Source organism: Chenopodium quinoa, unplaced genomic scaffold (assembly GCF_001683475.1).
Source record: "Chenopodium quinoa cultivar QQ74 unplaced genomic scaffold, ASM168347v1, whole genome shotgun sequence".
Classification (NCBI taxonomy): Eukaryota; Viridiplantae; Streptophyta; class Magnoliopsida; order Caryophyllales; family Amaranthaceae; genus Chenopodium; species Chenopodium quinoa.
In genome coordinates, this window is record NW_018745448.1 from 1,609,522 (window position 1) to 1,635,417 (window position 25,896).

The following is a 25,896-nucleotide window of genomic DNA, read 5'->3' on the forward strand; positions in this document are numbered from 1 at the left end:
TTCAGCCACTTAGTACGGTTGTTTCAACTTTTATGCAATATATGTTTCAGGTTCCTTGGTACGCCAGTTAGCCCCTCTAAGCAATTTGACACGATTTTCAGTAATCGGCTTGATTACATAAAGTGATCGACCTGATGAAAGATCGTCTCACTTAGCTTAAAGCGCCTAAGCATTGGCTCATCGCAAAAAGCACCGACATACTGGTTCATTCAGAAAGGCACCGACATACTGGTTCATAATTCAGCAAAAGGCGCTGAAAAATAGGTTCACAAGCAGCAAAAGCGCCGACGTACAGGCATAACAGAAGAAAAGTTCAAGCGAGCTTTTAAAGATCGACAAGCGTAGGTCTTCGGTAATTTTCTTTGGAATATTATCGCAATAAATTAGGGTAGCCTCAAGCGAGGATATCTTCGGCAGCGTTCCCTAGCTTGCGGAGAGTTGTCACAAACAACTGAAGGTGATTTCAAGCGAAGTTGGCTTCGATCGTGTTCCCTAAGATGTGGAAGATGGTCAAAAAGCGGAAGAGGATCGTTTCAAGCGAAGCAATCTTCAATAGTGTTCCCTAGCTTGCGGAAGATTATCATAGCGGAATTGGAAGCAGTTACAAGCGTAGCAGTCTTCAAGCGGGATGGCATTCTCTAGCTTGCAGGAGGTCATCAAAACAGTAGTACAGCAACAAATCGGTTACTTTGAGAGACGCGTGCTCGACAGTGCAAGATACGCGTTTTTAACTCTCTTATCTTTTTAACTAACGCTAGTTTGCAGGTATCGGCGTTATAAGAGTGATTAAGGATCGTAGAACGTTCTAAATCATTCTCCGTCCCTATCGCTACTTTGACTTTTGATTTCGAAACTTGCGTTTCTCCAAACTCAGTCAAAGTGGGGGCTTCTGTAGACACCCATTTGTGTCTCCCCAAAACCAAACCCGGTGATGAGTGCCTTTCACATTCGAATTATAATCGAAAGAAGTGAAAGTGTGGAAAGTTTAGTGTTGCGGATAGTTTTAATTTCTTTTCTTTTCTCTCTGTTTTTGAAAAACTATTTTAAGAAAACAGCCATGGTTGGTCCATGATATGGGTCCAATGGTAGTGTAGTTGGATGGGGTTTGAAAAGAGCTTTCCAACGATATATTATAAGCCCAATTCCGATGAATATTGAGGAAGTTATGGCCAATTTACTGAATTGGGCCCGGTTTGAGCCGCATATAAGGAATGATAAATTGACTTTTGTTGAATTTTAGAGTTTTAATCATAATAAAAGAATGTTTTTGAGGAAAATACGACTTTATCCTACTGTACGACAATTTCTATCTGATTTTTAGAAAATGCGTCAATTTCTTAGTCAGCGCCAAACGCCAGCATTAGCGCCTGACGCTAAGCTTGGTGCCTGGCGCTAGCGTTAGCGCCTGGCGCTAATGTCAGCGTCTGGCGCTAACCCCGTTTTACGCATCAGAACTCTGTTTTGATTTTTTATCATTTTGGTTGATTTTCTTTATAAATAGCTTCCTAAAAACTCCGCTTTGATTCACCAACTCTCATCAAGATTTTCTTGATTACTCTCTCTCTCTCTCTCTTTTCTAAACTAGCTTTTTCTCAAATATAAAATTCCGCATTTGCAAGACTTAAATACACCTAGCCATATTCGAAGTTGCCTTCACCCTAGACGTGAAAGGTTTAATTTCCGAGGGTTTGGTCCCAAATCTCTCTTTCAATTATTTAATTTAATTGTTGTTTGTTTTATTATTTTCCTTGAAGTTACTAACGTGTGTATTTTGTTATTAGAAAGAGGTACCAGGCATCCAAGTAAGTGCTTTAATGGTTTTTATTGTTATTATTATGTAGAAATCATGCTTAGGTTGTTATTATGATTCCTAGTATCATGTTAGGATGTTTTCCTTAATTTGATGTTTAAGGTGATAACAATAAATTCCTAGTATCATGTCTAGGGTAATTTTAATACTAAGTATGATTAAAAGTATGACGCTTTTTATTTTCTTTCTAATATTTATGATTGTTAGTATCATGTTAGGGTTAAATCTTTGATTTTTTGATGCTTAGTAACATGCTAGGGTTTGTTATTAATCTTGTTAGTATCATGCCTAGGGTCTTACTATTATTATGCTTTAACATGAATATTATTATTATTTTTATTATTATTATGTTGCTTGATATTTATTTTTATTGCTTGATCACACCTTTTATGCATGTTTAAAGGGAATTGGTACTTGTAATCACGCTTAATAAGATAAATAATAATCTTGTTTAGGGTTAATGTGATTATAATTCAAGTGATCGCCAATAATAGATTTATTTGTGCATTAATATTAAACCAACATAGATAAAAAGGGTTTAGGGTAAACCTATTGATTGCATGTTAGTCAGAAAGCGCACATGAATACGATCATAATAAAGTAGAGGCCTATTATTAGGGCAGGTTCAATCTCTTTTATGTTGGATTTGTACCTTCATCCCCGAACACCAGTCATGGTTCAAGACCTATTGGAGTTGACGATCTCTTGGATCGTTAAGGGGTGTAACCTTCACCTCGTGAATGGTTTACAAGTTCCTAAAACTTATTGGCGACTCTTTTGCTCTATCTTCTTTCCCTTTGGACGCCACCGTACTTTAGTGTATGATCACAGTGGTCTTCAAGCTAGGGATAACGCTTGAAATATTCCCTACACTAATGAATCTTTGTGTAAGTATTTTGCTGACCTAATGAGAAGAGAATTTGAAATGAGTATGATGGGGCAGTTAAACTTCTTCCTCGGTTTGCAAATCAAACAAACTGAAGAAGGAATCATGATTCATCAACAAAAGTATATCAAGGAACTGATCAAGAAATACAGGATGGACAATGCAAAAACCAATAAGACTCCTATAGGTATTGGAACTAGGTTGGATAAAGATTCAACTAGAACTTGCATAGATCAAACTATGTATCGAGGTATGATAGGCTCTCTACTTTACTTAACAACAAGTAGACCTGACATATCTTTTAGTGTAGGTCTTTGTGCCAGGTTCCAAGCAAATCGAACGAAATCTCACTTGATAGCAGTAAAGAGAATCCTTCGTTACTTGAAAGGAACTGATGACATGAGTTTCTTCTATCCTAGAAGTGATTCATTTGAATTAAATAGCTTTACTAATGCTGACTATGCAGGTGATTTGGTTAATTAATAGAAAAAGTAATTCAGGTATGGTACAGTTTTTAGGACCTTGTTTAGTTTCTTGGGGTTCCAAGAAGCAAAACACAGTCTCATTATCCAAAGCTGAAGATGAGTATGTGGAAGCAACATTATGTTGCTCACAAGTTTTATGGATAAAACAACAATTTAGAGATTTTGGTATTGTTTTTGAATGTGTTCCTATTTACAGTGATAATACGAGTGCTATTTGTATTTCTAAAGATCCAGTTCAACACTCAAAGGTAAAACACATCCACATTAGGCATCACTTCCTAAAAGACAATGTGGAGCAAGGGAGTATTAAGATAGAATTATGTCAAACTGAAAAATCAAATTGCTAATATTCTAACCAAGCCCTTGAACAGGAAAGGTTCGAGAAATTAAGATTGGAACTTGGGATGATCAAGCTAACTTGATTGCTTTTGAAGTTCCAAGATATGGCAAAGTAAAAAATAATGTAAACAAAACGAAAAGAGCATTTGGCACAATTTTGGTGTGCTAAACATAGCTGAAGTGTCACCGTTGTTAATCACTGAAGGTTAGTTCACTAAACACTTAATTGCTTGAGTAATTAAGAATGTAAATTGCATATGTGTTAAAACAGTGTTCCATTATGTGTATTTTAAGAAAGAAAACTCATTTTGTAAATTAAAAGAATTTGGAAAGAAAACGAATTTTAGAAAATACATCCTGCCAAAATTAATTTTACAAAAATTAATTGAACTTGTTCCAATAAATGACTGAACAGTAAAACCCATTCAATTCCATCACACCGCTTCAATTAATATAAAAGCATCTTTCACCCACCTTTTCACTCCACTGTCAAATCAAATTAACCCTCTTCAGTAAAAACATCAAAGCTCAAAACCACCATCAAACACCATGGTCATCACTGCCGAAATTGTGTCTTCAGAAAACTCCCACAATTCAGAAAACACCATTCAAGAAGAAACCTCTCCTCTAGCAATGGTGAACTATAAACTATCTCATGAAACAACCAAGACCACTTTCGAATCACCCAAGCCCGCTAAAAACCCTAAACCTTTGACTTCAAACCCTAAAGAAGCAGAGAGCAAGAATGAAAAGGAAGAAATTGCTTCCTCAAGTGTACTTGAAAGGGTTCGTGAATGGAAAAAAAAGAAAGAAAAAGAAAAATCACTTGAGAAGCAAATGCAGGAGGTTGAGGAGTTAGAACAAGGGGTTTAGTAGGAAGAACAAGATGATCAAGAGGAATGTGATGAAAACATGTCAGGAGATAGAGAGGAAGAAGAGAATGAAGAGAATGATGATCAATTGAAACTTCCTACAAGTGCTGAAAGGTATGTTGTTGGAGATAGACTCGATATTTCATGGTGCAAGAAGTCTAGGTTTTTGAAATTGCTTGATTTAATCAAATTTCAAGGGTGGGAGTATTTGTTCACTACTGCTTCAAATAATGTTCTGTATCTAGTTTCTACGGATTAATTATGTAGCAAGTTCCAAGTAAAGCAAGGAAAGATCACTAGTTTAGTTAATAAAAAAGAAAATTGAACTTGATGTTGAAAAATTAGGGAAAATTCTTAAGGTACCGATTGTGGGTTATGAGCTGTATGTTAAAGGAAAGACAACTGTGAAGGTTGGTGACTATCTAAGTGGTGATATAGTTTAGTTTTATGGAGGAGAAAGGGGGAAGAATGTTATGAGTCATAATGATCTAAGCCCCCTGAACAAGCTGTTTTTTAACTTGGTTAGAAAAATAATTCTGCCTAGGACTCAGAAAAGAAGTCAGGCATTTATGATGGACTTGGCTGTCATTTTCTGCCTTTCCAAGAAGATAAAAATTAATTTTCCTTCGTTAATGTATCAAAACCTAGCACACTGTGTTCCCAAAAAGAACAAAGTGGGCTATGGGGCTGTGCTTTCTACTATGTTTGAGTTTCTAGGTGTGAAGCGCAAAGGGATTTATGAGGCCTTGGAGGAAAAACCAGAGAATGTAATCAATGGTGAGACACTACAGGGTATAAGCCTTAAGTTAGTGAATGGGAAGGTTAGAAGAGTAGAAGAGAAGAAGGTAGTAGGTGGAAAAAGAAAAGGGAAGGAAGTTTTTGAGAAACCTGTAAGGAAGAGCAGAAGGCTGTCATCTAGCACCGCTCCTAAAACAAGTATGGAGAAACCTCTTGATTTGGATGATGATGAGGAAAATGTTATTGCTGGGCAGGTGGCTGAGCTTAGTGATAGAGCTGACATTGCTGAGAAGCAGCTTATGGAAGCCACAGAACAGGTGCAGGAACTTGAGAGGAAAGTACAAGGTCTTGAGGGCAGACTCAAACTGCAGAAGCTGGAGTTCCAGAAGGATCTCAAGAGCCTTCAAGATAAAATGGAGGAGTATATGAAGCAAAACATTGAAGTTAATAAGAATATTCTTGACCTCCTTCAGACTTGACAAAGACCAGCCTCACTTCAAATCCCTTAGCCTAGCCATTTCTCTGTTTTAATTTTCTACTTCAGTCATGGACTTGTTTAATTTCTGTTTTAGTTTATGAACAATCTATTTTGGCTTGTAATATTTTTAATTGTTCAGCAGGATGTTCATCTTTTAATTTTAATGAATACTTTTGGAAATTGGCATAAACATGTGTGTTTGTGTATATTATGAAAACTTATGCAGGGAAGTAGAACTTACTTAAGGGAAGTTAGCAGCGCTGCCTTCAGTTTCCCACACTCGATTAATTTGTTGTAAGGCTGTGGCTAGATGCTTAATAACTTGAAAAGGCAAGACTTTTTTATGATGCCAAAAGGGGGAAAAGAAAAGGCAAACTTGAAGGCTGAAGTTATTCCGGGTTCCAGCTGAGAAAGTATCAGAACTTTCTTCTGTTAAAGATGCCAGTAGCTTAGTTTTGTTTAGTTTCTATTTATTTTTGTTTTTATTGTTTGTGTGTTTAATTTAAGTTGAGCGCTTACTTTTTTCAATAAATAAAAATCCAAAAATACTCCCATCTATTTGTTTTAACTTTAATTTTGAATAGAGTTTGCTTAAGTTTGTCATCATCAAAAAGGGTGAAATTGTTGAAGCTTAAAGGTTTTGATGATGATGAACTTAAACTAAAGCAAACTCAATTAATAAAGGTTTATAAGTGTTTGATTAGTACAGGTGAAGTTGACCTTGGAGGTGGAAGAGTAACTTAGACTATGAAGACATGGAGAGACCGTTGAAGAAAAGTCAAGCAAAATAGAAGAAGAGTTCTCTAACAAGAACTGTGTTCCTTAACAGGAATGTTCCCTAACAGGAACTTGAAGGATGCAAGCTGAAGACAATAAGTTCTGGAAGGAACTTATTCTGCGAAGTTCCAGTTGAAGACTGGAGAACGAGTGACAGCAGGAACTTGGTCCTGGTCTGTGTGAAGCCCAAGTAGTTCAGAATTACAGAAGAACGGCACATCAATATCGATTTAGTTAAGATTTTATCTTCTAGATTTATTGTTAAATATGTTAAGTAGATATGCACGAAACATATTAGAAGCATGAAAAGATTATTGGCAAATTTAACTAAACGGAATAAGCACTAGCAGAAAAATGCTCTTTTGCGTCGGCTTATTTGCGTCACTCATAGAAACAAATGACGCAAATAAGATATTTTAAAAACCTTATAAGTAATTTGCGTCGAGCATTTGTTATAAAGCGAAGCAAATGTCTGACATATTTAAACTTATTTATATTTACGTCGCTTTTATAAATAGGAGCGACGCAAATAACAATGTTATTTGCGTCACTCGTTTATTGACAAGTGACGCAAATAACCTTTGTGAGTCAATTGCGTCATTTCTTTCTTTACTAAGTGACGCAAATGACCATTACGGCTTATATTAATTCTCGCTGCCTTCTGCTGTTCGACCTTCAATACTCTAAACCCTAGAAAATTCAAACCTAAAATTCCCAGAAATTCAACATCAAAACCTCAAAAAATTTATCGGTAAAACCCTTGAATTCCCCATTGTTGCTTTGCTACTATTCAACCCCCTAAACATCAGCGAATTAACAGTAATACCTCGAGAAATTCGTCTTCATAACCTACCAATTTGACCACTAATCAAAAATCCCAGCAAATGTGAGGTAAAACCCCTTATATTTGAGCAAATCCGAGCAAAAATGCCCTACTTTCTTGCAAAAAATCTACCCAAAGCAGAAAATCGAGCAAATTACCTTAAATTTAAGCAAAATAACAATTGAAAGTTAGGGTTTGTACTCAATAATATGGAATTTTGGCTCTAATGTTTCTGAAGTTGCATATGAAAAATCGATTTCAAGTAAGGTAAGACCTCTTCATCGCTTTTCTTTTTTATTATGCACTTCAATCTACATAGATATTTGGATTCAATTGTAAATTAACTTAGTTTAACCTACCTATTTTGTTGCTGTTTTTTGCACGAATTCTAGATTTACAAGCATGTTTATAAATAACAGCTTTTTGGGGTTCATATTCGAATTTAGGGTTCATCAAATTTAGGATTTATACTCGATTCTAAGGAATTTTGGTTATGTTTTGGTGAATTTATGTAGTTGATTTCAACTAAGGTAAGATATGTTATGTTTTCTTACTATTTTCATACTAGATTGAATTTAGGGTTCAATTTTGGATGAACTTAGTTTAATTTTACTATTTTGTTGTATTTTTTGCACTGATTTTAGAATTGCGAATGAATTTTTGGATTTTTGGGTTTCATTAAATTTTAATTTTACTATTTGATTGATTTTTCTCTAATTTGACTGTATTTTTTTTTAATGTTTTACTGCTCATTTTACTATTTTTTAATCTGACAGTATTTTTTTTATGTTTTGCTGCTCATGTTGGTTGATTTTTCCCCTGCTACTACTAAGAGAAGCACTTTCCCATTTTTTTAGCTAAAAAATGTTCCATGATATACTTAGCCGAAATAGATAAACTATGATATAATGTTTGTATTGAAATAATTTTACTAGGCCGTTTTGTTAAAAATAAACGACCACTCCTAGCCCTGCCTTACACCCCTCAAGAATATTAGCATCCGAGTTTACTTTAACACACCTTAGGCATGGTTTCTTCCAGCTTGTAGCAGCATCATTCTGTCTTAGAACGGAGGGGGGTAGCAGAACCTTTTTAGCATAGCCATTGTAATCATGAACTAGCCTTGCAAACCCCGCAGCCAGCAGCACACTATTCGGATTCTCACCTTGAAATATGATTAAATTCCTCCCTCTCCAAGCAGCCCACATCAGTGCGGCCATAGAACAAACTACTTCTGCATCATATTTCTTACAAAGCCATAACCATAGCTCTGCGAAATTATCATTTGGCGCATCTTCTTGGTTGGTTTTATACTCACTGTAATGCCAAATTTCCTTTACAACAACACACTCAAATAGAGTGTGATAAATGGTCTCATTCACACCACATAATTGGCATGTAGCGTCAGTTGTAATGTGACGATACCTTAGTCGATCTTTCACTGCCATATTCCCCTTCACGACAGTCCAAAGAAAATGCCTTAATTTTGGTGGCCTTCTTGGTTTTTGTATTAAGAAAATCCCGATTGAATCATATAAATGCCATTCTTGGTTTTTGTATTAAGAGGTTTTGCAAATAATTGGCATCAATCCTCTATTCCTCTGCTAGTATACTTAATTAGAGGGACAACTATTAGTATTTTCTTGGAAAGGTAATGTAGTTGTTTGAATAATTGTAGAATATTATTGTGTTGCCTTGATGCTTCATTCTCAACTCTGATTGTTTATTGATTCATTGTATTTAATATCGGGAACTGGTGACTTTAAACTGTTTGCAAGAGAAAAAGGAAGTGGACTTCCATTATGGACTTGTTCGTGTTAGGGAAAATGAAGATTTCGTCCCTAAATTTAATTATGCAAGCTTCAAATTCCATATTATTTATTGGATTATTTTGTTGTAGTTCTTAGGCTTGAAATGAACGCATTTGATTTACCAACATTTGGGTTGGTCTGGTGCTTGTGTTATACTTATTAATGATGAATATTTCAATATTGTTTTGTTGTCTTATTTGACAGGTTGCTAATACAAGGCGCTGTCATTCCCAAATTAATGGGTAGGCTAAAATACAAAAGAAATTCTGTCGAAATTTGTATTTGATCTTATTATTTTTATTATGATTTTATTTTTTTGTCTTGCAATATTGTATTATATGAAGGGATACAATTGCCAAATTATAATGTTACTTTAATGTGTGGATTAAAAAATTTGTCATTTGAATCACTCTTTAAAAAAGAAGCGATGCAAATAGCTCATTTTCTCTTCCTCAAACTAGTCATTTGCATCACTCATTTATTAAAGAAGTGACGCAAATATAAGAATATATGTTATTAAAAATAGTCATTTGCGTCACTCGTTTATTAAAGAAGTGACGCAAATAACAAATATAAGTTACAAAAAAATTCATTTGCGTCGCTCATTTAACAAACGAGTGACGCAAATAATTCTTATTAAAAAAGTCATTTGCGTCAGTTTTCTTAAATTAGTTTTGAGTCATTTGCGTCGCTCATAGAAGTGATGCAAATACAACCTAAATGAGCGACGCAAATGATGGTTTTTGTACAAGTGAAGATAGAAGAAAGATTTTAAGAAAAGATTTTTGAGATGATTTGTTTCTTAAAATCTGGGTTTAACAAAAGATTTTATTCGTTTTGCTAAAACTAATCTTATCTTATTTTCCAAAAAGATTTTCTCTCTTAAAAGATTTACATAAAACTTTATTTTGTGATTTAGTTAAATTAACTTATTTAGCTTTTCAAAAACCCTACTTGCTATACGAGTTAATCTTGTATAAATAGTAGAGGTCACTTTCATAAGTTTTTGTGAGTTTTGCGTTAAGAAATCTCTGAGCTTAATTTGTGTAAGTTTGCCAAGCTTTAATCTTGTCATACTAGTATCGGGTTTCATGCATTGCTTTCCTAACATATTCTAGGTGTTATATTTTCTGTAATTGGTTGGGTTATTGGGTGTGAGTGTAAGAAATTTATATTGCATACAGGTAATCTAGCTTTGAGTGCAAAAGTTGTGTATTAGTACTGTTAGAGTACGAGAGAATTCAAGTTGGGAACTTAAGTTGGGTAGGATAGCAAGTTCTAATTGGAACTTGTGAGTAAAAGTCTGTCTTATAATAGGTTTGTAACTTGGTATTTTCCCTATTATAGTGGATTGGTTTTTGTCTGGAAATCCCTTAGAAGGGTCGAGGTTTTACTTCCAGTTGGGCCCTAGAAGGTTTCCTCGTAAAATCCTGTGTGCATTGCAAAGTTCCTTTTATGTTCTATTTTATAATTTGCGAAAGTAGTCACTAGGAACTCAACTACAATTCACACCCCCCCCCCTCTTGTTGTGTTCGTTTCAACTAACAAATTCGTTGACTTCCTCAACGATATATTATCATGTGTCCTTATAACCTTCCTAAGTTGTTGGACTTACAATCATATCATAAAATATTTCATGGATATATTAAATAAAATTGTAGGCGTTGCTGGTACACCTTCAATAAGTTTATTTTGTTGTAAAATCATTGGATATCTATTGGATAAACAAAATTATCATTTCATCTTTCGATTCAATTTTGAGCTAATTAATTTAATACCCCATAAGTATCTATGTTAGTAACATAATCAACTCAAAGGCTCTATTTAAAAATGTTCGATGAAGTTTAATATAGTGATGAAATATAGTCAGTTTCGTAAATCATGTTACAAAGGTGAAAATTCAGAAAAACAAATTCTCAACTAAAAGTTCTTGGATAATATGTAAGAACATGGATAAAGTTCTTGGATAATATGAAAGGACTGGTGTCCTTCAAACAAGTGTTTTATTCCGATAGGGGGTTCGGAATTATTAAAAAGCTAATTTTTCAGTGAGGTCAAGTGATCGGAATGCCTAGGTGGAGGCCGCTTCCGATTAGTAATATTAATGTATAATTAATATTACAGCTTAATCTTGACTGAACCCTTCGGGTTACACCCAAGTAACTAACGAGCCAAAGCGACGAATTAATTAATAAGTCAACCGAGTAATTAATTTTTAGACGTTGGAAACTCGAGCTTGGAGCGTCGAAACCGAGCATCGGAAGTCGAGTTGAAAATAGTAAAAGGGCGAGACGTGAAAATAATATTAAATCAATAATGACTAAAATACCCCTAGCATCGGAATACCGAGTGCTAGGGGCGCGGCAAAGGCTAGCAGCCGCACCAAGCGCGGGGCTTGGCTAGCATGTCGCAGCTAGCCACCCGCACCAATGTGCGTGGCTTGCTAGCAAACGGTTGCTAGCAGCCCACACCTTTAGTGCGTGGCGTGCTGGACCGTGGCACCAGCAGCCCGCACCTTTGGTTCTTGGTGTGCTTGGCCAAGGCAACCACAGCAGCACCGTGGCAGCCCACAAAGGTGCCAGTGGTGCCTAAGTAAGCTTCCATGTGGCACAATTTAATTGGGGGCTTTGGAAATGAGGTGGCTGGTTATGGGAGTGAGAATGGGGAGCAAGTTTGGTCCCCCTCCCCTCCTCCTAATGGTCCTCACCTACTCCGACTTATGAGCTTGCCACTTGTTGATTTATTACTAGTTTGATTATAAATTTTTATTTTAGCTTTAAAATAAAATAGGAAAATCAAATTCTCCCACATTGATGGGAGAGCTTTTCACACTCTTGCATTTCCCTATAAATACCCAACTTGGGGTATTAGGAAGAGCATTTGAGTAAGAGTTAAAAAAGGCATCACCATTGTGAAAACCTTTGAAATTATTAATTACTCAGGTTTAGGTCGAGCCTTGCTTACTCCAAGGAATTGGACCCTTGTCGGTGTTCGAGTTCTAGCTAGACTTCTGTTGGAGGTCAACGTACTTTCGAGAATTGCTTTCGAAGTAAGAGCCCCTTGAGGTCGGGCGAAGCACGCGTCAAAGGTATAATTATTATCCTAATCTTGTCTTTAATTTAATTATGCTTTATGGTTTTATTTATTGCGAGTGCGGTCTTGTTTTATTGTTTGTTTCCGCGGTGAGTCGGACTCACAAAACCCCAACAAAATACTACCTCTGTTTCTTTTTAGTTGACATGTATTCCTTTTGAGGAATTTTTTTTATTTGACACATTTCCTTTTGGGGTAAATTCTTTACCTTGCATTTACAAGCTACCCCACTTGCTTTTTCATTCTCTGTCACTCTCTCTCCTATCCCTAATATATGTGCCTAAATTAAACGCGTCAAATAAATAGTAACGGAGGAAGTATTAAATGCTGCATAAAGTTCTTTACAATAAATTCTATACTAATATATTAGCATTCCTAAGAATATCTATATGCCATGTAGACCTCTTTACTACGCCACGTCACCCACTCAATTTTTCATTATGGCACGTGACTCTCCCTTCTATTTATTTATTTCTCATTTCATGTCATGTTTTTTTAGGGGTTGTTTGGTTGGTAGAGGGGAAAGGGAAACACATTAGGAAAGGGAATGAGACATAAAGGAAAGAAACTCCCCCATTTATAATATATTGTTTGTTTTATTAAAAAAGAATGAGAATTAAATATGAAGCATTAGCATTCTCCACTACCACCATTGCAATTGTTAGTCCTCAAGCCTCCAAAACTGCCACCCCCCACTCCTGTATTGTTGCATCGTCCAACTCCGACACCCATCGCCTAACATACCCATGTTGTATTTCTTCTCTCTCCTTTTTAAATTTTTTTCGTACATCTGGTAGTTTGTTTGTTTTTAAGGTGTTAAGGGTTGTTATTTGGGTGTTTGAGGTTGTTTAACGGGTGGTTTGGGTTGTTTATTGAGATGTTTAGGGTTTGTTGGGTGGTTTTCATGGTGGTTTTTTTAGGGTAATAGGCGGCGAACGTGGTGGATGTAAAGTTATTTTCGGGTGGGTTTGGGTGGTTTCGAGGAGAGTGGGTTTTTTTCCGGGTGGGTTTTGGGTGGTTTCAGTAGGGAAGGGTGGTTTTGGGGGTGGGTGGGTTTTTTTCCTTAGTGGTTTTGGGTGGTTTCGACGAGGAAGGATGGTGGTTGTGCGTCGGTGAGTATTTAGGTGATATTTTCGGTGGCTAGGCGGTGACTCTAGTGGCTGTTGGGAGGTGGTGTTGATGTCGGGCCGATGTTTTTGGTGGCAGTGGTGCCGGTGGTCAGTTGGTGTTTTCAAGGGCGGTCAAGGTAGTTGGCTGAAGAAGAGTTAGGGGTTTGATTGGGTGATTCCCTTGGGGCTGGGGGCTGGGGGCTGGGGTGGGGAATAAAGATAGAGGAAAATGGGGTAATGGGAGGGGTAAAGGGAATGATTGAATGAATTAGTCTATCAAACATCAACAAAGAGATTCATGGTTGTTGATTCCCATTCCCTTTGTTGAATACCCCTAACCAAACAACCCATTAATATAAAAGTTCTGCACAAGATTTGAGTATGCCACCTCTAATTCTAGAATTGTATATCTTACCATCAAGCGATGTGATACTTTATGTTATCATTTGAATTCAAGATATTAATATGTAGCCAAAACAATATGATTAGCAAATTTAATTACAAGAAAATTGAGTCATAATTAAGATGTATTTTAATTATCAACCCCATGTAATGACTAGTTACTCAGGCCTAAAAACTAGGCTGACAATTAAATAATGTATGGAGATGATAAGGAAAATTTTATTTAAAAAGGAATTGATTTAACCTATTTAGGATATTTTAAGAGGAAATTGGGGCAATGTATTTTGAGGTGAGTAATTTGTTAAAAGCCCATGTTCATATAATGTAATTGTATTCAAACCAATTAGTCAAAACAATACATCCTAATAACTTCCTATATTCTTGTTTAATTGTAAAGTTAGTTTCATTATAGTCAATATTTATACATATTACACCATTAATATCTTTAATTATTTATTTAATTAAAATTATAAAAGTATAATGTTTTGAAAGTTGTATTAATGGTATAGATCTTTAATTTTTTTAGACGAATCTTCAATAATTTAGTTTTAAATATGTAATGATCAAAACAAGTAGAGATATATTGACTAGGTCTAAAAATCGAGTTAAATAACAATATTTATTAAACTTAATTTTGTACCCTGGTATCTAAATTCTTGGATTCACCACTAAAGTTTCCTCACTCATATCTTACAAAACAAAATAATTTCTTACTTTAAGCTTGGTTATTAAGAAAAATAAAGCACATAAATTATAATCAATGTTCGGCAAAATAGTCAATCATTGGATGTTTGGTCTTAAATTGAATAACGTTTGGATTGGACTCCTAATACATGTTAGAATGGCGCCAATCTGTAGTACATGTTGTATATGAATCAAACAAAGGCGGCCTTAGCATCATGTTTTGGGGGCTCATAGTGAAGGATTTATGTCTTCGTCAAGTGCAATTACTAGATATAATGGCTATAATTATGATGATAACTAAGTTTATTATTTTGGGTCGTTATTATCTGTTGCTAGATGTGGTTAATGATCTTTGGACTAGTCAAATAGTCCAAATTTCAATAGAATGGTTCCTATAAGGTCACACAAAAGGGTGATAGATAGAACAAAAGAAAGAAGCCCATTATTGGGCCTCATGGAGTGGCAGTCCATGTGGGATTAAAGAGAGAGTATTATGTGCTTAGTTTGGACTATAATTATACATATGATGTATAAATAGAGGCCTTGCCTAGGGTTTGAGAGAGAACAATTAGCAGTCAATTGAGAATAGACTTGCTAGCAACCAACAACCCTAAAGCCTCACGCAATCTCTCTCCTCACTCCCTTCCTCACGTCCGTACAACTGTACGGTCCCCTAGTGAAGGTGGTGCACGGTGGTGGTGTAGTGGTGTTCGTGGTCGGTTTCCTCCTCCCCTCTCCGTAGAAGGTGGTTCAAAGTGTTCGTGCCCAACTGCCTAGCAGTAGTGGAGGTTCAATAATACCCCGTAGACTAAGTAGAGGAGCAATGCTTGGCGCTCTATTATCTCCCTAAATGAGAGTCAATCGCTTTTGAAAATCACGCTTCAAAGGTATGTACTATGTGATTCTTCATGTGTTATGCTTCTAGATCCTGTGTAGGTGCGAATGAATATGATTCGTAAAATTCCGCATTATAGTACTCAGTCACGGAACAGCTGCAGTAGAACTCCGGCGTGGCTTCGACATGAGTAGTGTCTGGATGGGCGGAGTGCTCAGTCACGGAACAGCTGCTCAGGCGTTTTGGGCTCAGTGGTGGTTAGACGATGTAAGTGTTGCACGTCCTTACTACTGTCTGCTCGCTACGGCAGTTGGTGTTGTTGAGGCAAGGCTTCAGCTTGGTCTTGGTGGCAGAGCTTATGTTCTTAATGGGCTGTGAGCTTGGCTACGGCAGTGGCAGTCACCTGGCCTTGCTGTCAGCTAGCTCAGCCACAGTTCAACCCCAATTTTCATAAAAAAATAAATATTGTTTTATTAATTTTTTTTTTGATAAAATCTTATTTTATCTAAGATAATTTTAAAAGTAAAAAGATAATTTTTAATATTACAAGATAATTTCAAATTTTAATTTTTTTTTAATCTTTATAAAATATTTAAGGATAATTGAGCAAGATTCCAAAAGAAAAAGATAAAGATTGACTTGATAATATGATTATCCATCATTTGTTAGGTACATGATTTAAGTTTTGTGATTGGCTAGTAATTAGGATAGAATTTCCTAATTTTATTAGGATAATCTTTAAGGATAAATATGATTTATCTTTTAAAATTAGAATAAGATTTGATTTTATCTCATGCCTAACTTAAAATATATGATAGTTTATTGATGGTCATGAATAATATATAATATTATCTAATTACAGTAATTAAAATATGAGATATTTAGGTGCCGTGTTTCCTTTATTATGAACATTCGATGTTGTAGTTTAGGAAAGCATGATGAGTGATTTATTATGTATCAAATTTATAATATATGATTTTATGTTGCTATATAATGACTATTATGGCCCAATTGATTGTTAAATAAGATCTGCGTATCGTGATGTATTTTTGTAATCTAAATACGGTCTACAAACCGATAAAGTATTTTTTGTTATTTTATTTATTTTATTTAAGTAGTAAATAGAATAGAGTAGAATTACAAGTTGTGGTTAATCCAACAAGCTCATAAAGTGAAAGCCTAAAGGAGCGAGGTCAATGAGATCTATGAAGACTCAAGTGGGATCTTACTTTAGTATCTTTCTTAGGATTAGGGGCCATGCTATGTCTTGTTTATGCATTCGGTATATTTGCATGTTATATTTTATTGATGTTTGTGATGATGCGCTAGAGTTCACTAAAATAATCGCAACATAATAAATCAAGGTCCTGCTAATATTAAGGTTGCTTTCCAATTAAAAACCCAATAAACCTTTGATATTTATGATAGGTCATCCCAAATCTGATTGTCATTTTATATCTTGGGAGAGTTGGGGTAAATCATATATGTTTTACAATTTTAATTGGTTATTCTCAACAAGGTTACCTAAAGAGTTTAGAACGTTGAAGCAAAAGGTAATAATTAAACATGTAATGATTAATTATTCAACAAAGAGTTTACTCACCTTGAAAATGTAATGGTTCATGGTCGGGCCAAAATTCGGTCAATTATTGCACAAATTAAGGGTCTTAATTGTAATCACTTAAATTCAAATTGGGATCATTTAAATTGAATAAAGTGTTTTAAATTAAAGTAACATATTTAATTCTCTTATGGTACTTTAAATTTTAGAAAACATAATTTAATTTTTCTTTTATTTATAAGTAATATTTCATTCTAATTTTATTATTATAGATAATCTCCTATATTGAAAATAAGGTTGAGAAACGTTCTCAAAAGGTTAAAAGATAATCCATAAACCTATATTCCAATTTTGCTAAGATGGTACGTACTAAAAAGCAAGTTTAAGATACCCATGTCATATGTCTAAAGTTGGTTTACTTTATCTCAAAATGTTTGAATAAAATACAAATATCATCTTCATTTTGAAAAGTGTTTCAAAGGTTATAATGAGATGGGAGGTAAAAAAAACCTCTAAAAGGACAAGTATAAAAGTCCAATAAAATCTCTTATCTTCAATATGATAGAGAATAAGAAAGTGATTGGAAGTCTCTATGATAAAAAATTGATCAAATGACATTATTGTTCATACATTTCATATAGAGTTACATAGTTGATTAAACTCAAATATGAACAATGAATGAATAAACTTAGCAAAATCATGAAAAGTGCGTAAAAGTTAAGCAAAGTATGATTTTAAACCTAAAAGAAATATTCTAAGTGGATCAAATAGAAAGGTTTTAAGAACATATGAGGATAGCATTAAAAACTTATAGGCCAAGAAATGCAAACAAGTTGCTACTTCTCAAACCTGGAACTACTTACATGCTAAAAGTTGTTATGAACAACAAATGTTTCCAATTAAAAGGATCAATAAATTGATTAGAAACAACCTCATAAAAATTGCAAGGTAAAAGAATGAAAATGTTCCAATTTAAGAAGTAAATTATAGAAATTGATTTAGCATATTACTACTTCTTGGATATGTGATATCATGTTTAGTTCACTCTCTTTGAGAATGTGGTTGAACTAAATGAAGATGTATGGCTAAGGGAGAAATAAATCTACAACTTTAGAAGCAAATGTTGCTACTTCACAAGTAGAATCTACAAGTTTAGGAGCAAAAGTTGCAACTTTACAAGTAGAAGCTTATTTTCACCTTACCTAGTAATTAGCTAGAATTAAATAAATGTTATTTATTCGATCTTGCCATTATCAAAATACCATTCAATGTTAGAAATGACTAAGCATTGAAGATTAAAAAACATGGATTAAATATTATTCTACGCTTTATTGAGTCAGAATGTCTTTTAAAAAGCTAAATAGGTTTAAAGTTGTATATGATATATATATATACACACACGTTGATTCTTATTTTTTTTTATTATGAATAAAGAGGTTAAGAGACCCCATTTCGTAAGTGACGAGACCCATTTCTTACTAAATTATTCATAAAAGCAATAGTATGAAAAATCCCCTTTCTCTGACAATGGGTCTCTTATTTCTTATAAACAGACCCCCACACAAAAAGGGGTCTCTTTAACAAAGAGACCCTTGAGATAGAGACCCGTCCATAAGTAGTCTCTAAGGCCTATTTGGACGGGTCGCTTTGCCCATTTTTATAGTAGTGTATATATATATATATATATATATATATATATATATATATGTATATGTATATATATGTATATGTATATGTATATATATGTATATGTATATGTATGTATATGTATATGTATATATGTATACATATATACATACATATATATGTATACATATATACATATACATATACATACATATACATATACATATATATATATATACATACATATATATATACATATATATATATATATACATATATATATATATATATATAGTCTCTAATATGTGAAATGATTCCAATGAAAAATGAACATTGCATGCGGAAGATCCAAAAGGATGGACTTTCAATAGCCATAGATTGTGTATCTATTGATGTATGTGAACATTATTCTAATTTGAAAATTTTGACGAAGTCACCATTTAGAGAAATGATGACATGAAATTAAGGTCGAATACAGATCAATGTTAAAAAACCTAAGGTTTAACAATTGGAGAGAGACAATGAAACTTCATTTGTGATATGACAACTAGTGCTTAGTTGAAGCATAAGTGTGAAAATTTTAAAAAGTTCAAAAGGTCTAATATGAAGTTCAGTATCAACTTGACAAGATAATGATTACATTAGAATATAATTGTAATTTTGAAAGTTTGAGTCAAGACATTTACTTGGGAATATATATTCAATTTATTGCGATGTGATCATGACAATGAGAATTTAAGTCAAAACCTTGATAAAGATCCAAGAGTTGTGAAATCGTTTTACAACAAACTCCGAAAGAAAACCTTTTGGAGTGTTTATAAAGGAACTATCAATATATATAAGATATGTTTTGATAATGGATGAAAAATACCTATCTTCCAACCATTATTCAAGGGGTATACTTTTAAGAAAAGCTACAAAACAAAACAAAACTACATATGTCAAATAAGAATGTAGCAAAGGCTTCATATGTGATATGGATAAGAAAAGTTCTTATAAAGTCTCTCTACAAAGCAAGGAATGAAACTTATATTAAATCATTAAATGCACGTTAAAGTCACACATAGAGCACGGGGTACTACTACACACGTCATGCTTAGCACAAAATGTTTGTTGCTTAAGTAAATGCCCTTATGGACAACATGTCATTTCCAAAAGGTCAAGTGGGAGTAGTGTAAATCTCGAAAAAGTTTTAGAAAAGCAATAGACAAACGTGGTTTAAACCACGGTTAGTTCACCATATGCTAAATGTGCCTCTTCAAAAGGCAAGTGGGAATATATGAATCTCAGAAAAGTTTGAGAGCCTTAAAAAGTGTTCAAGGAAAGTTGATTTGAAAATCTTGAAAAAATTCAAGAAATAATTGAATAAAAGCTACAATATGAGCATGATTCACCTAATGTTACAAATGACAACGTGTGGTCTCATTATGTATGGTGGGAATAATAACCATGTGTCAGAGGTAGTACATTTCAAGTTCACATCCTCTATTGTTGTTTCTCATTGAAGACTAAACAAAGTTGTTGTATAAGTTTCAATTGTTGCATTAAAACCCACAATAATGATGACTAGCATACGTGAAACTTAGCCAAAGAAATATGATTTCATATTGATGACTAAGAGTTCTAAAATATTGATTTTGGAATATGATGATTATGAAAGTAAGAAAGATGATTTGACAAATTATAACTCCAAGTGGTTGAAAAACCATGAAAATCTTAAATAGATTCTAAGTCTGTAACCAAGTATATGATAAATGATTAATTTACCTAATTGGGTGAGACCTATTATAAGCAAAACAGAAGAAAAAAAAATAATATGAAAAGTGTTTTCTAATTTAGCAAAGACTTGTTAAAGGATTAAATTAATTCATAGTATGACTATGACTGTGATGAAACCTTTGCATTAGTCATATTGCCAAGATATATTAAACATATTTTAGTGACTACTACGTTATGAGATTTGGTATATGGATTTTAAAATGCTTTCTTGAAATTGTTCATGAAAGAAGATATTACAAACACACACACACACACACACACGATACAATCACATTAGTTTTGAAAATCCAATAATCCTAAGGATGTATAAGAGGTTCATTTATGGATCAAAGAAAGCATCATGGAGTTAGTATTCTTAATTTTGTGAGTTAATCAAAACTTTTTGATGTTCTCATAAAATGAAGATAATATGTATACAAGATGTTTAGTGGGAGCTATGAAGTCTTCTTGGTCTGGTACATAGAGAAATTATTCATTGCTTAAAGGGTTAAGTAATTTTGTATGAAAAACCTTGAAAAGGAAGATGAGTACATTTAAGAAGCTTATATTGATAAGGTTCTCATGAGATTCAACATTATATTGAAAAGAGTTTCAATCCCATATAACATTGCACATTGTTTAAAGATTCAATGCTTTGAGAAAGGTTGATGAAATTAAGGTTTTGAGTGATGCTCCATATGCATTTTTCAAAGGATGTGTCATGCATGTCATGGAATATACTCGTCTATTTGATTCACATGTTTTAAGAACGAGTGATGATAGATTTCAATCGAAATCCAATGAAATGTTGGAATACCTAGAAATTTCTAATTCCTAGTAGAAGGATGACAGAAAGTTCTTAGTGTATGGAGATGAATATTATTATTCAAATTTATAAGTTGCAAGATTCATATTTATGAGAATGTCTCATGAATTATACTTACTAAATCCCTTCCATAACCAAGGTATGAGAGTCACACTAAGGTTTTTAGATTGAAGCAAGTTAAGTAATTTAAGTTGTATATGTTTTGAGAAAGCATGTTACATAAGTAATACATTTACTTGCAGAATTATATTTATCAATTGAAACAAAGTTTCAATCTTATTTAATGATTGTTTTGATATTAAATAAAATGTCCAAAATAATTATGAATTGATGGGATCATTAGGTTAATGACCTGGTGAATGAAACCCCACAGGTGAACCAAATTAATACATTATTTAAGTTCCTATTTCAAAATGATTAAATTGGACATAAATGATTTCAATAAATGGAGTGGCATGTAAGATTGATTGGATAACGTAGTTTCATGGTCTATAGAGGCATAATGATGCTCGACCAATCACATTGATATGAATGAATGATGTATGATCAAACTATTGACCTACTCTAAAGTTCAAGTATAGAGCTTTCGTATATATTAGTGGATTCCTTAGACATGAGTAGAACACTAATTCCATTCAATGATTGATTTAACTGTGGTACTTTCAAATGTCTACCTATAACTGGAGATTATAAAGGGTGTTTCTTGGTTACTTAAAGAATAGAGTGGAAGCTTTGGTTTCCACAAGATTGGATTGAGTCTACCTATTTAATTAGGAATGTGTCATCGTGTCTTGAAGAGGGAGAATTCAGTGAATGTGTGACCACGCTCAAATGTATTACTCACTAATCATTTATTTTGTAATTCTAAATCGGATTTCAAGAAAAGATTTGTAGATTAATATGATCTCGACATCTGATGCAATCATTTATTTTGTAATTCTAAATCGGATTTCAAGAAAAGATTTGTAGATTAATATGATCTCGACATCTGATGCAATAATATTATCAAATGGACACATATGATCTTAAGGAAATTGAATATTGCACACTTGTCTCGGACAAGTGGGAGATTGAAGGATTTATGTCTTCGTCAAATGCAATTACTATAAATAATAGATCTAATTATGGAGATAATTAAGTTCGTTCTTTTGGGGTCGTTATTATCTGTTGCAAGACGTGATGAATTATCTTTGGGCTAGTCAAATAGTCCAAAGTTCAATAGAATAGATCCTATAAGGTCACTCAAAAGGGTGATGGATTGAACAAAAGGAAGAAGCCCATTATTGGGCATCATGGGGTTGTCGGCCATGTGGGATTAAAGGAAGAGTAATTTGGGCTTGGTTTGGACTCTAATGATACATATTATGTATAAATAGAGGCCTTGACTAGGATTTGAGAGAGAAAAATTAGTAGTTAATTTAGAATAGACTTGCTAGCTAGCAACTAAACCCTAAAGCTTCACGTAAACTCTCTCCTCACTCCCTTCCTCACGTCCGTACAGATGTACGGTCCCCTAGTGCAAGGTGGTGCACGGTGGTGGTGTAGTGGTGTTCGTGGTCGGTTTTCTCCTCCCTTCTCTGTAGAAGGTGGTTCAAAGTGTTCGTGTCCAACTACCTAACACTAGTGGAGGTTCAATCCTATACCGTGGACTAAGTAGAGGAGCAACGTTTGGGTATATATTATCTCCCTAATTGGAAGTCAATCGCTAGTGGAAATCACGCATCAATGGTATGTATTATGTGATTTTGTATGTGTTATGCTTGTAGATCCTGTGTAGGTGTGAACGAATATGATTTGTGAAATTCCGCGTTATATTACCTAAAACCCACACATAGTGCTCTAGTAGAGTCTTGTCTTATCCCATTTGAAGAGGATAGAACGAATGTACCCTTTCGTTCAGTGACTGAGTCACAAGGAAATGTGACTTCAGTTGTGGTGAAGAGCTAAGAATCCCACTTGACTAATCTTACTTTGGGTCATTGGGATTGCTTATCGTGAGCATCAAGCTTTTCTAATTAGTTTATCTCAATCAGACCGTAGGTTTTTGTTCCTTTTACTACTTCCTTCCTCTGTTAAGTAGTATTGGTGTCCTCTGGTTCCTTTTCAAGGTTTCTACCTTAGCCTCTACTATTCTGCTACAACAATGCAACCAACATATGTTATGGGTTCATGTTATTGCATAGCACAGGTATGGTTGGTGTTGACAGGCTTCTTTGCTATGCCTTGTGGATTTCGTCGACAAATCAGGGCTCTGAAAAAGCGCAATTCACCAAATTTTAATGCTTTGTTTCATTTTGGCTTGTTTGAGCTATTAATTATAGTGTGTCATTTGTATTTCTTTTTCATGTACTTAGCTTAGGTTGTAATTCTGTTTTTCGTTAATAGAATCCGTTGTAATAAACATAAAAATAAAAAAAAGCCCTTAGCAAGTCAATGAATATCCTTCTAGCATGTTCATGTCCCTTTTCAATTTTGTTGCTTACTTTGGATTTTGTAAGCTCTACTTATTACGAGTATTATCATCACATTTGGACACTTATAGTTTTGTTATATCCTCAATTTTGTCAATATTTATGACTTATGAGTGTATGCGATTGTAGTCAAATCAGGCGGTACATACCATATAGTTGGCCACTTGCATCTTGAATGTACCTCTAGTATACCACATGTAGTGATGTGTATAGCAGTATAGATTATATATAGTTAGTGAAAACAATTATTGAAATTGACATACTAATTTATTATTATGAGAGGGACATTTTTCCTAGTTATAACTCCTTATTTCAGATTTATAGGCTACCCCGCTACCCGGTATAGGCTACCCCGCCCAATACCAAGTGACGTCAGATTTTTTTTTTAAGGATATATAACAGTACTTAAAGACTTAATAACAGTATTTGATAAATTAATAACAGTACCTTAATTTAAAATAACAGTTTTTAATAATACACTGATTTTTACTATATTTCGATCTGATAATTACTTAAATGACTTTTAACGGTACTAGTTATCACAACTCAACTACTTATACATGAAAATAAATTATTTTAACAGTTTAAAAGTCCACCGTGCTTCGCAATAATAGTTATTTAACTAGAGAGTTTTGACCAATACCTGAACTTAGTCGACAATGGAACCTCCGACGTTCTGAGCTTCCGGCTTTATCAAGGTAGCTAACCCCAACCTCGTCTTCCTTAGATCAGGCTCATCACAGATCTAATTCGTTTCCTACCTTAGACCGTAATCTCTAATTAGACAATCATTACTGTGTTAATGATGGAACTTTTTAAACAGAAAGATAACTCATTTGATATATAAGGTTCAAGGGGATAACGTTCCCTTCTTGAACGAAACTTTTATTTAATTTGAAAAGATTACAACACTCATATATTACAACAAACACACAAACTGAAAGCTTAAACTGACATAAGCTGGAGTGGAGTTTTCTCTACTTTAAGAGAGATGGAAAACCAATCTGTCTCTTAAGTTGAGTATTTTTTTTCTAGAGGACTCTTTAATGCTTTTAGAGAAATTCTCTAGCTAACTCCTCCTACTCTACCTTCACTTCTTGGTCTAAGTCCCTTTATAATGAAGGATTTAGGAGCATCTAGGTCAAAACTTAGTGTTGTCGCAGAAAAAGCCGCGCGCATCTCACAAAGTCGGGCTGGGCTGCCGCGCGCAACTATTTCAGTTGCGCGCGACACCCAATGCAACTTTTAGAGTTGCGCTGCAGAAGATTTGTAATTATTAGGAAATTATACAGAAAATATAAAATCGAATCTTACCATAAAGCCGCACGCAAGACCAAAAGTTGCGCTGCACATAGCAGCGCAACTCTATAACTTGCGCTGGGTTGCCGCGCGCAACTACATCTGTTGCGCATGACACCTGCTGCGGCAGATTGCTCGAAACACTAAACCTAATCCTTCTCTATAAATGCGAGCTTAAACCGAGGCTTCAACAGAGAGAAATTAACCTAAAACCCTGGAGATATAACTTGTGAACTTGTGCAACCTAGCCCTCTTGTCCTAAACACTCACCCTTTTGATACTTTGTTACTATGGTGGAGGTTCCCCAACAAGAAGGTGTCCATAAGTGTTCTAAACGAGATCTAGCAAAGAGAAGTGGTAAATTCCCGAGCACTTAGTTAAATCACCTTTATTTTTCTTGTTTAAAAGGACTTGAATTAATTAATTAGTGTTGTTTGATCATTTTTTAAATAATTAATTAATCAATTCCACATAGTATCTTGCGTTAAATAAAGACTAGAATTGAATCAAATAATTATTGGTTGATCGCCTAAGTCATGGCGAATGGTGTTTATTTATTGTTCTTTCACGAATATTATTAAATAAGAAAAACAAATTTTGCGATGTAATTCCTACGTGAATTAATGCTTGTAAATAAAATCAACTAACATCGTTTTAGGTATCGCGTTGCATATATTGTTTGGTGATGAAATTGTGAAAAAGGAAGAGCTAGTAGAAGCCGTATTAGGGCTAAGATGACGATTCCCTTCTAAAAGGAACGTTATCTTAGTACCCTCGCTCCCAAACTCATTTCTGGTTTATAGACCAATTTGGGCATGGGTAAACTTGTTATTTGTGCTAATTATTCCATGAACTCCACATGGAAGAAAGGCAAGAATGAGGTTTATGAGGTTTTCCTAAAACTCATTGGCGACTCCTACTTGTTTCTTATAAAAAAGCGTGATGATGAAATTAGGGATGGCAATTCAATTCGAATTTGATCCAAGTCCGATCCGATTCGAAGAAAAAAGTCCGATCCAAATCTGAAGAAGAAAAATCCAAAACCGAGTCCGTTTTAAAGAGTCCGAGTCCGAATGGAGTCGGATCGGACTTGGATCTTAGCTGAAGTCCGATGGACCCAACCCGAGTCCGACTCTGACCCGCGATACATACAATTTAGGGTAAGTTTCTACAGCATTTATCATTTTTTTTGTGGGGTATAAATAGAAATTTT

At 34.3% G+C, this 25,896-nt stretch overlaps 1 protein-coding gene across 1 annotated transcript; it reads right to left on the reverse strand.

The window, feature by feature from the left end:
• Nucleotides 1-8,152: 8,152 nt before the first annotated feature.
• On the reverse strand, nucleotides 8,153-8,656 carry LOC110713580. Its single transcript, XM_021892029.1, has one exon. It carries the CDS (start codon nucleotides 8,654-8,656, stop codon nucleotides 8,153-8,155), a length of 504 nt encoding a protein of 167 aa, XP_021747721.1.
• Between the last annotated feature and the right edge of the window lie 17,240 nt (nucleotides 8,657-25,896).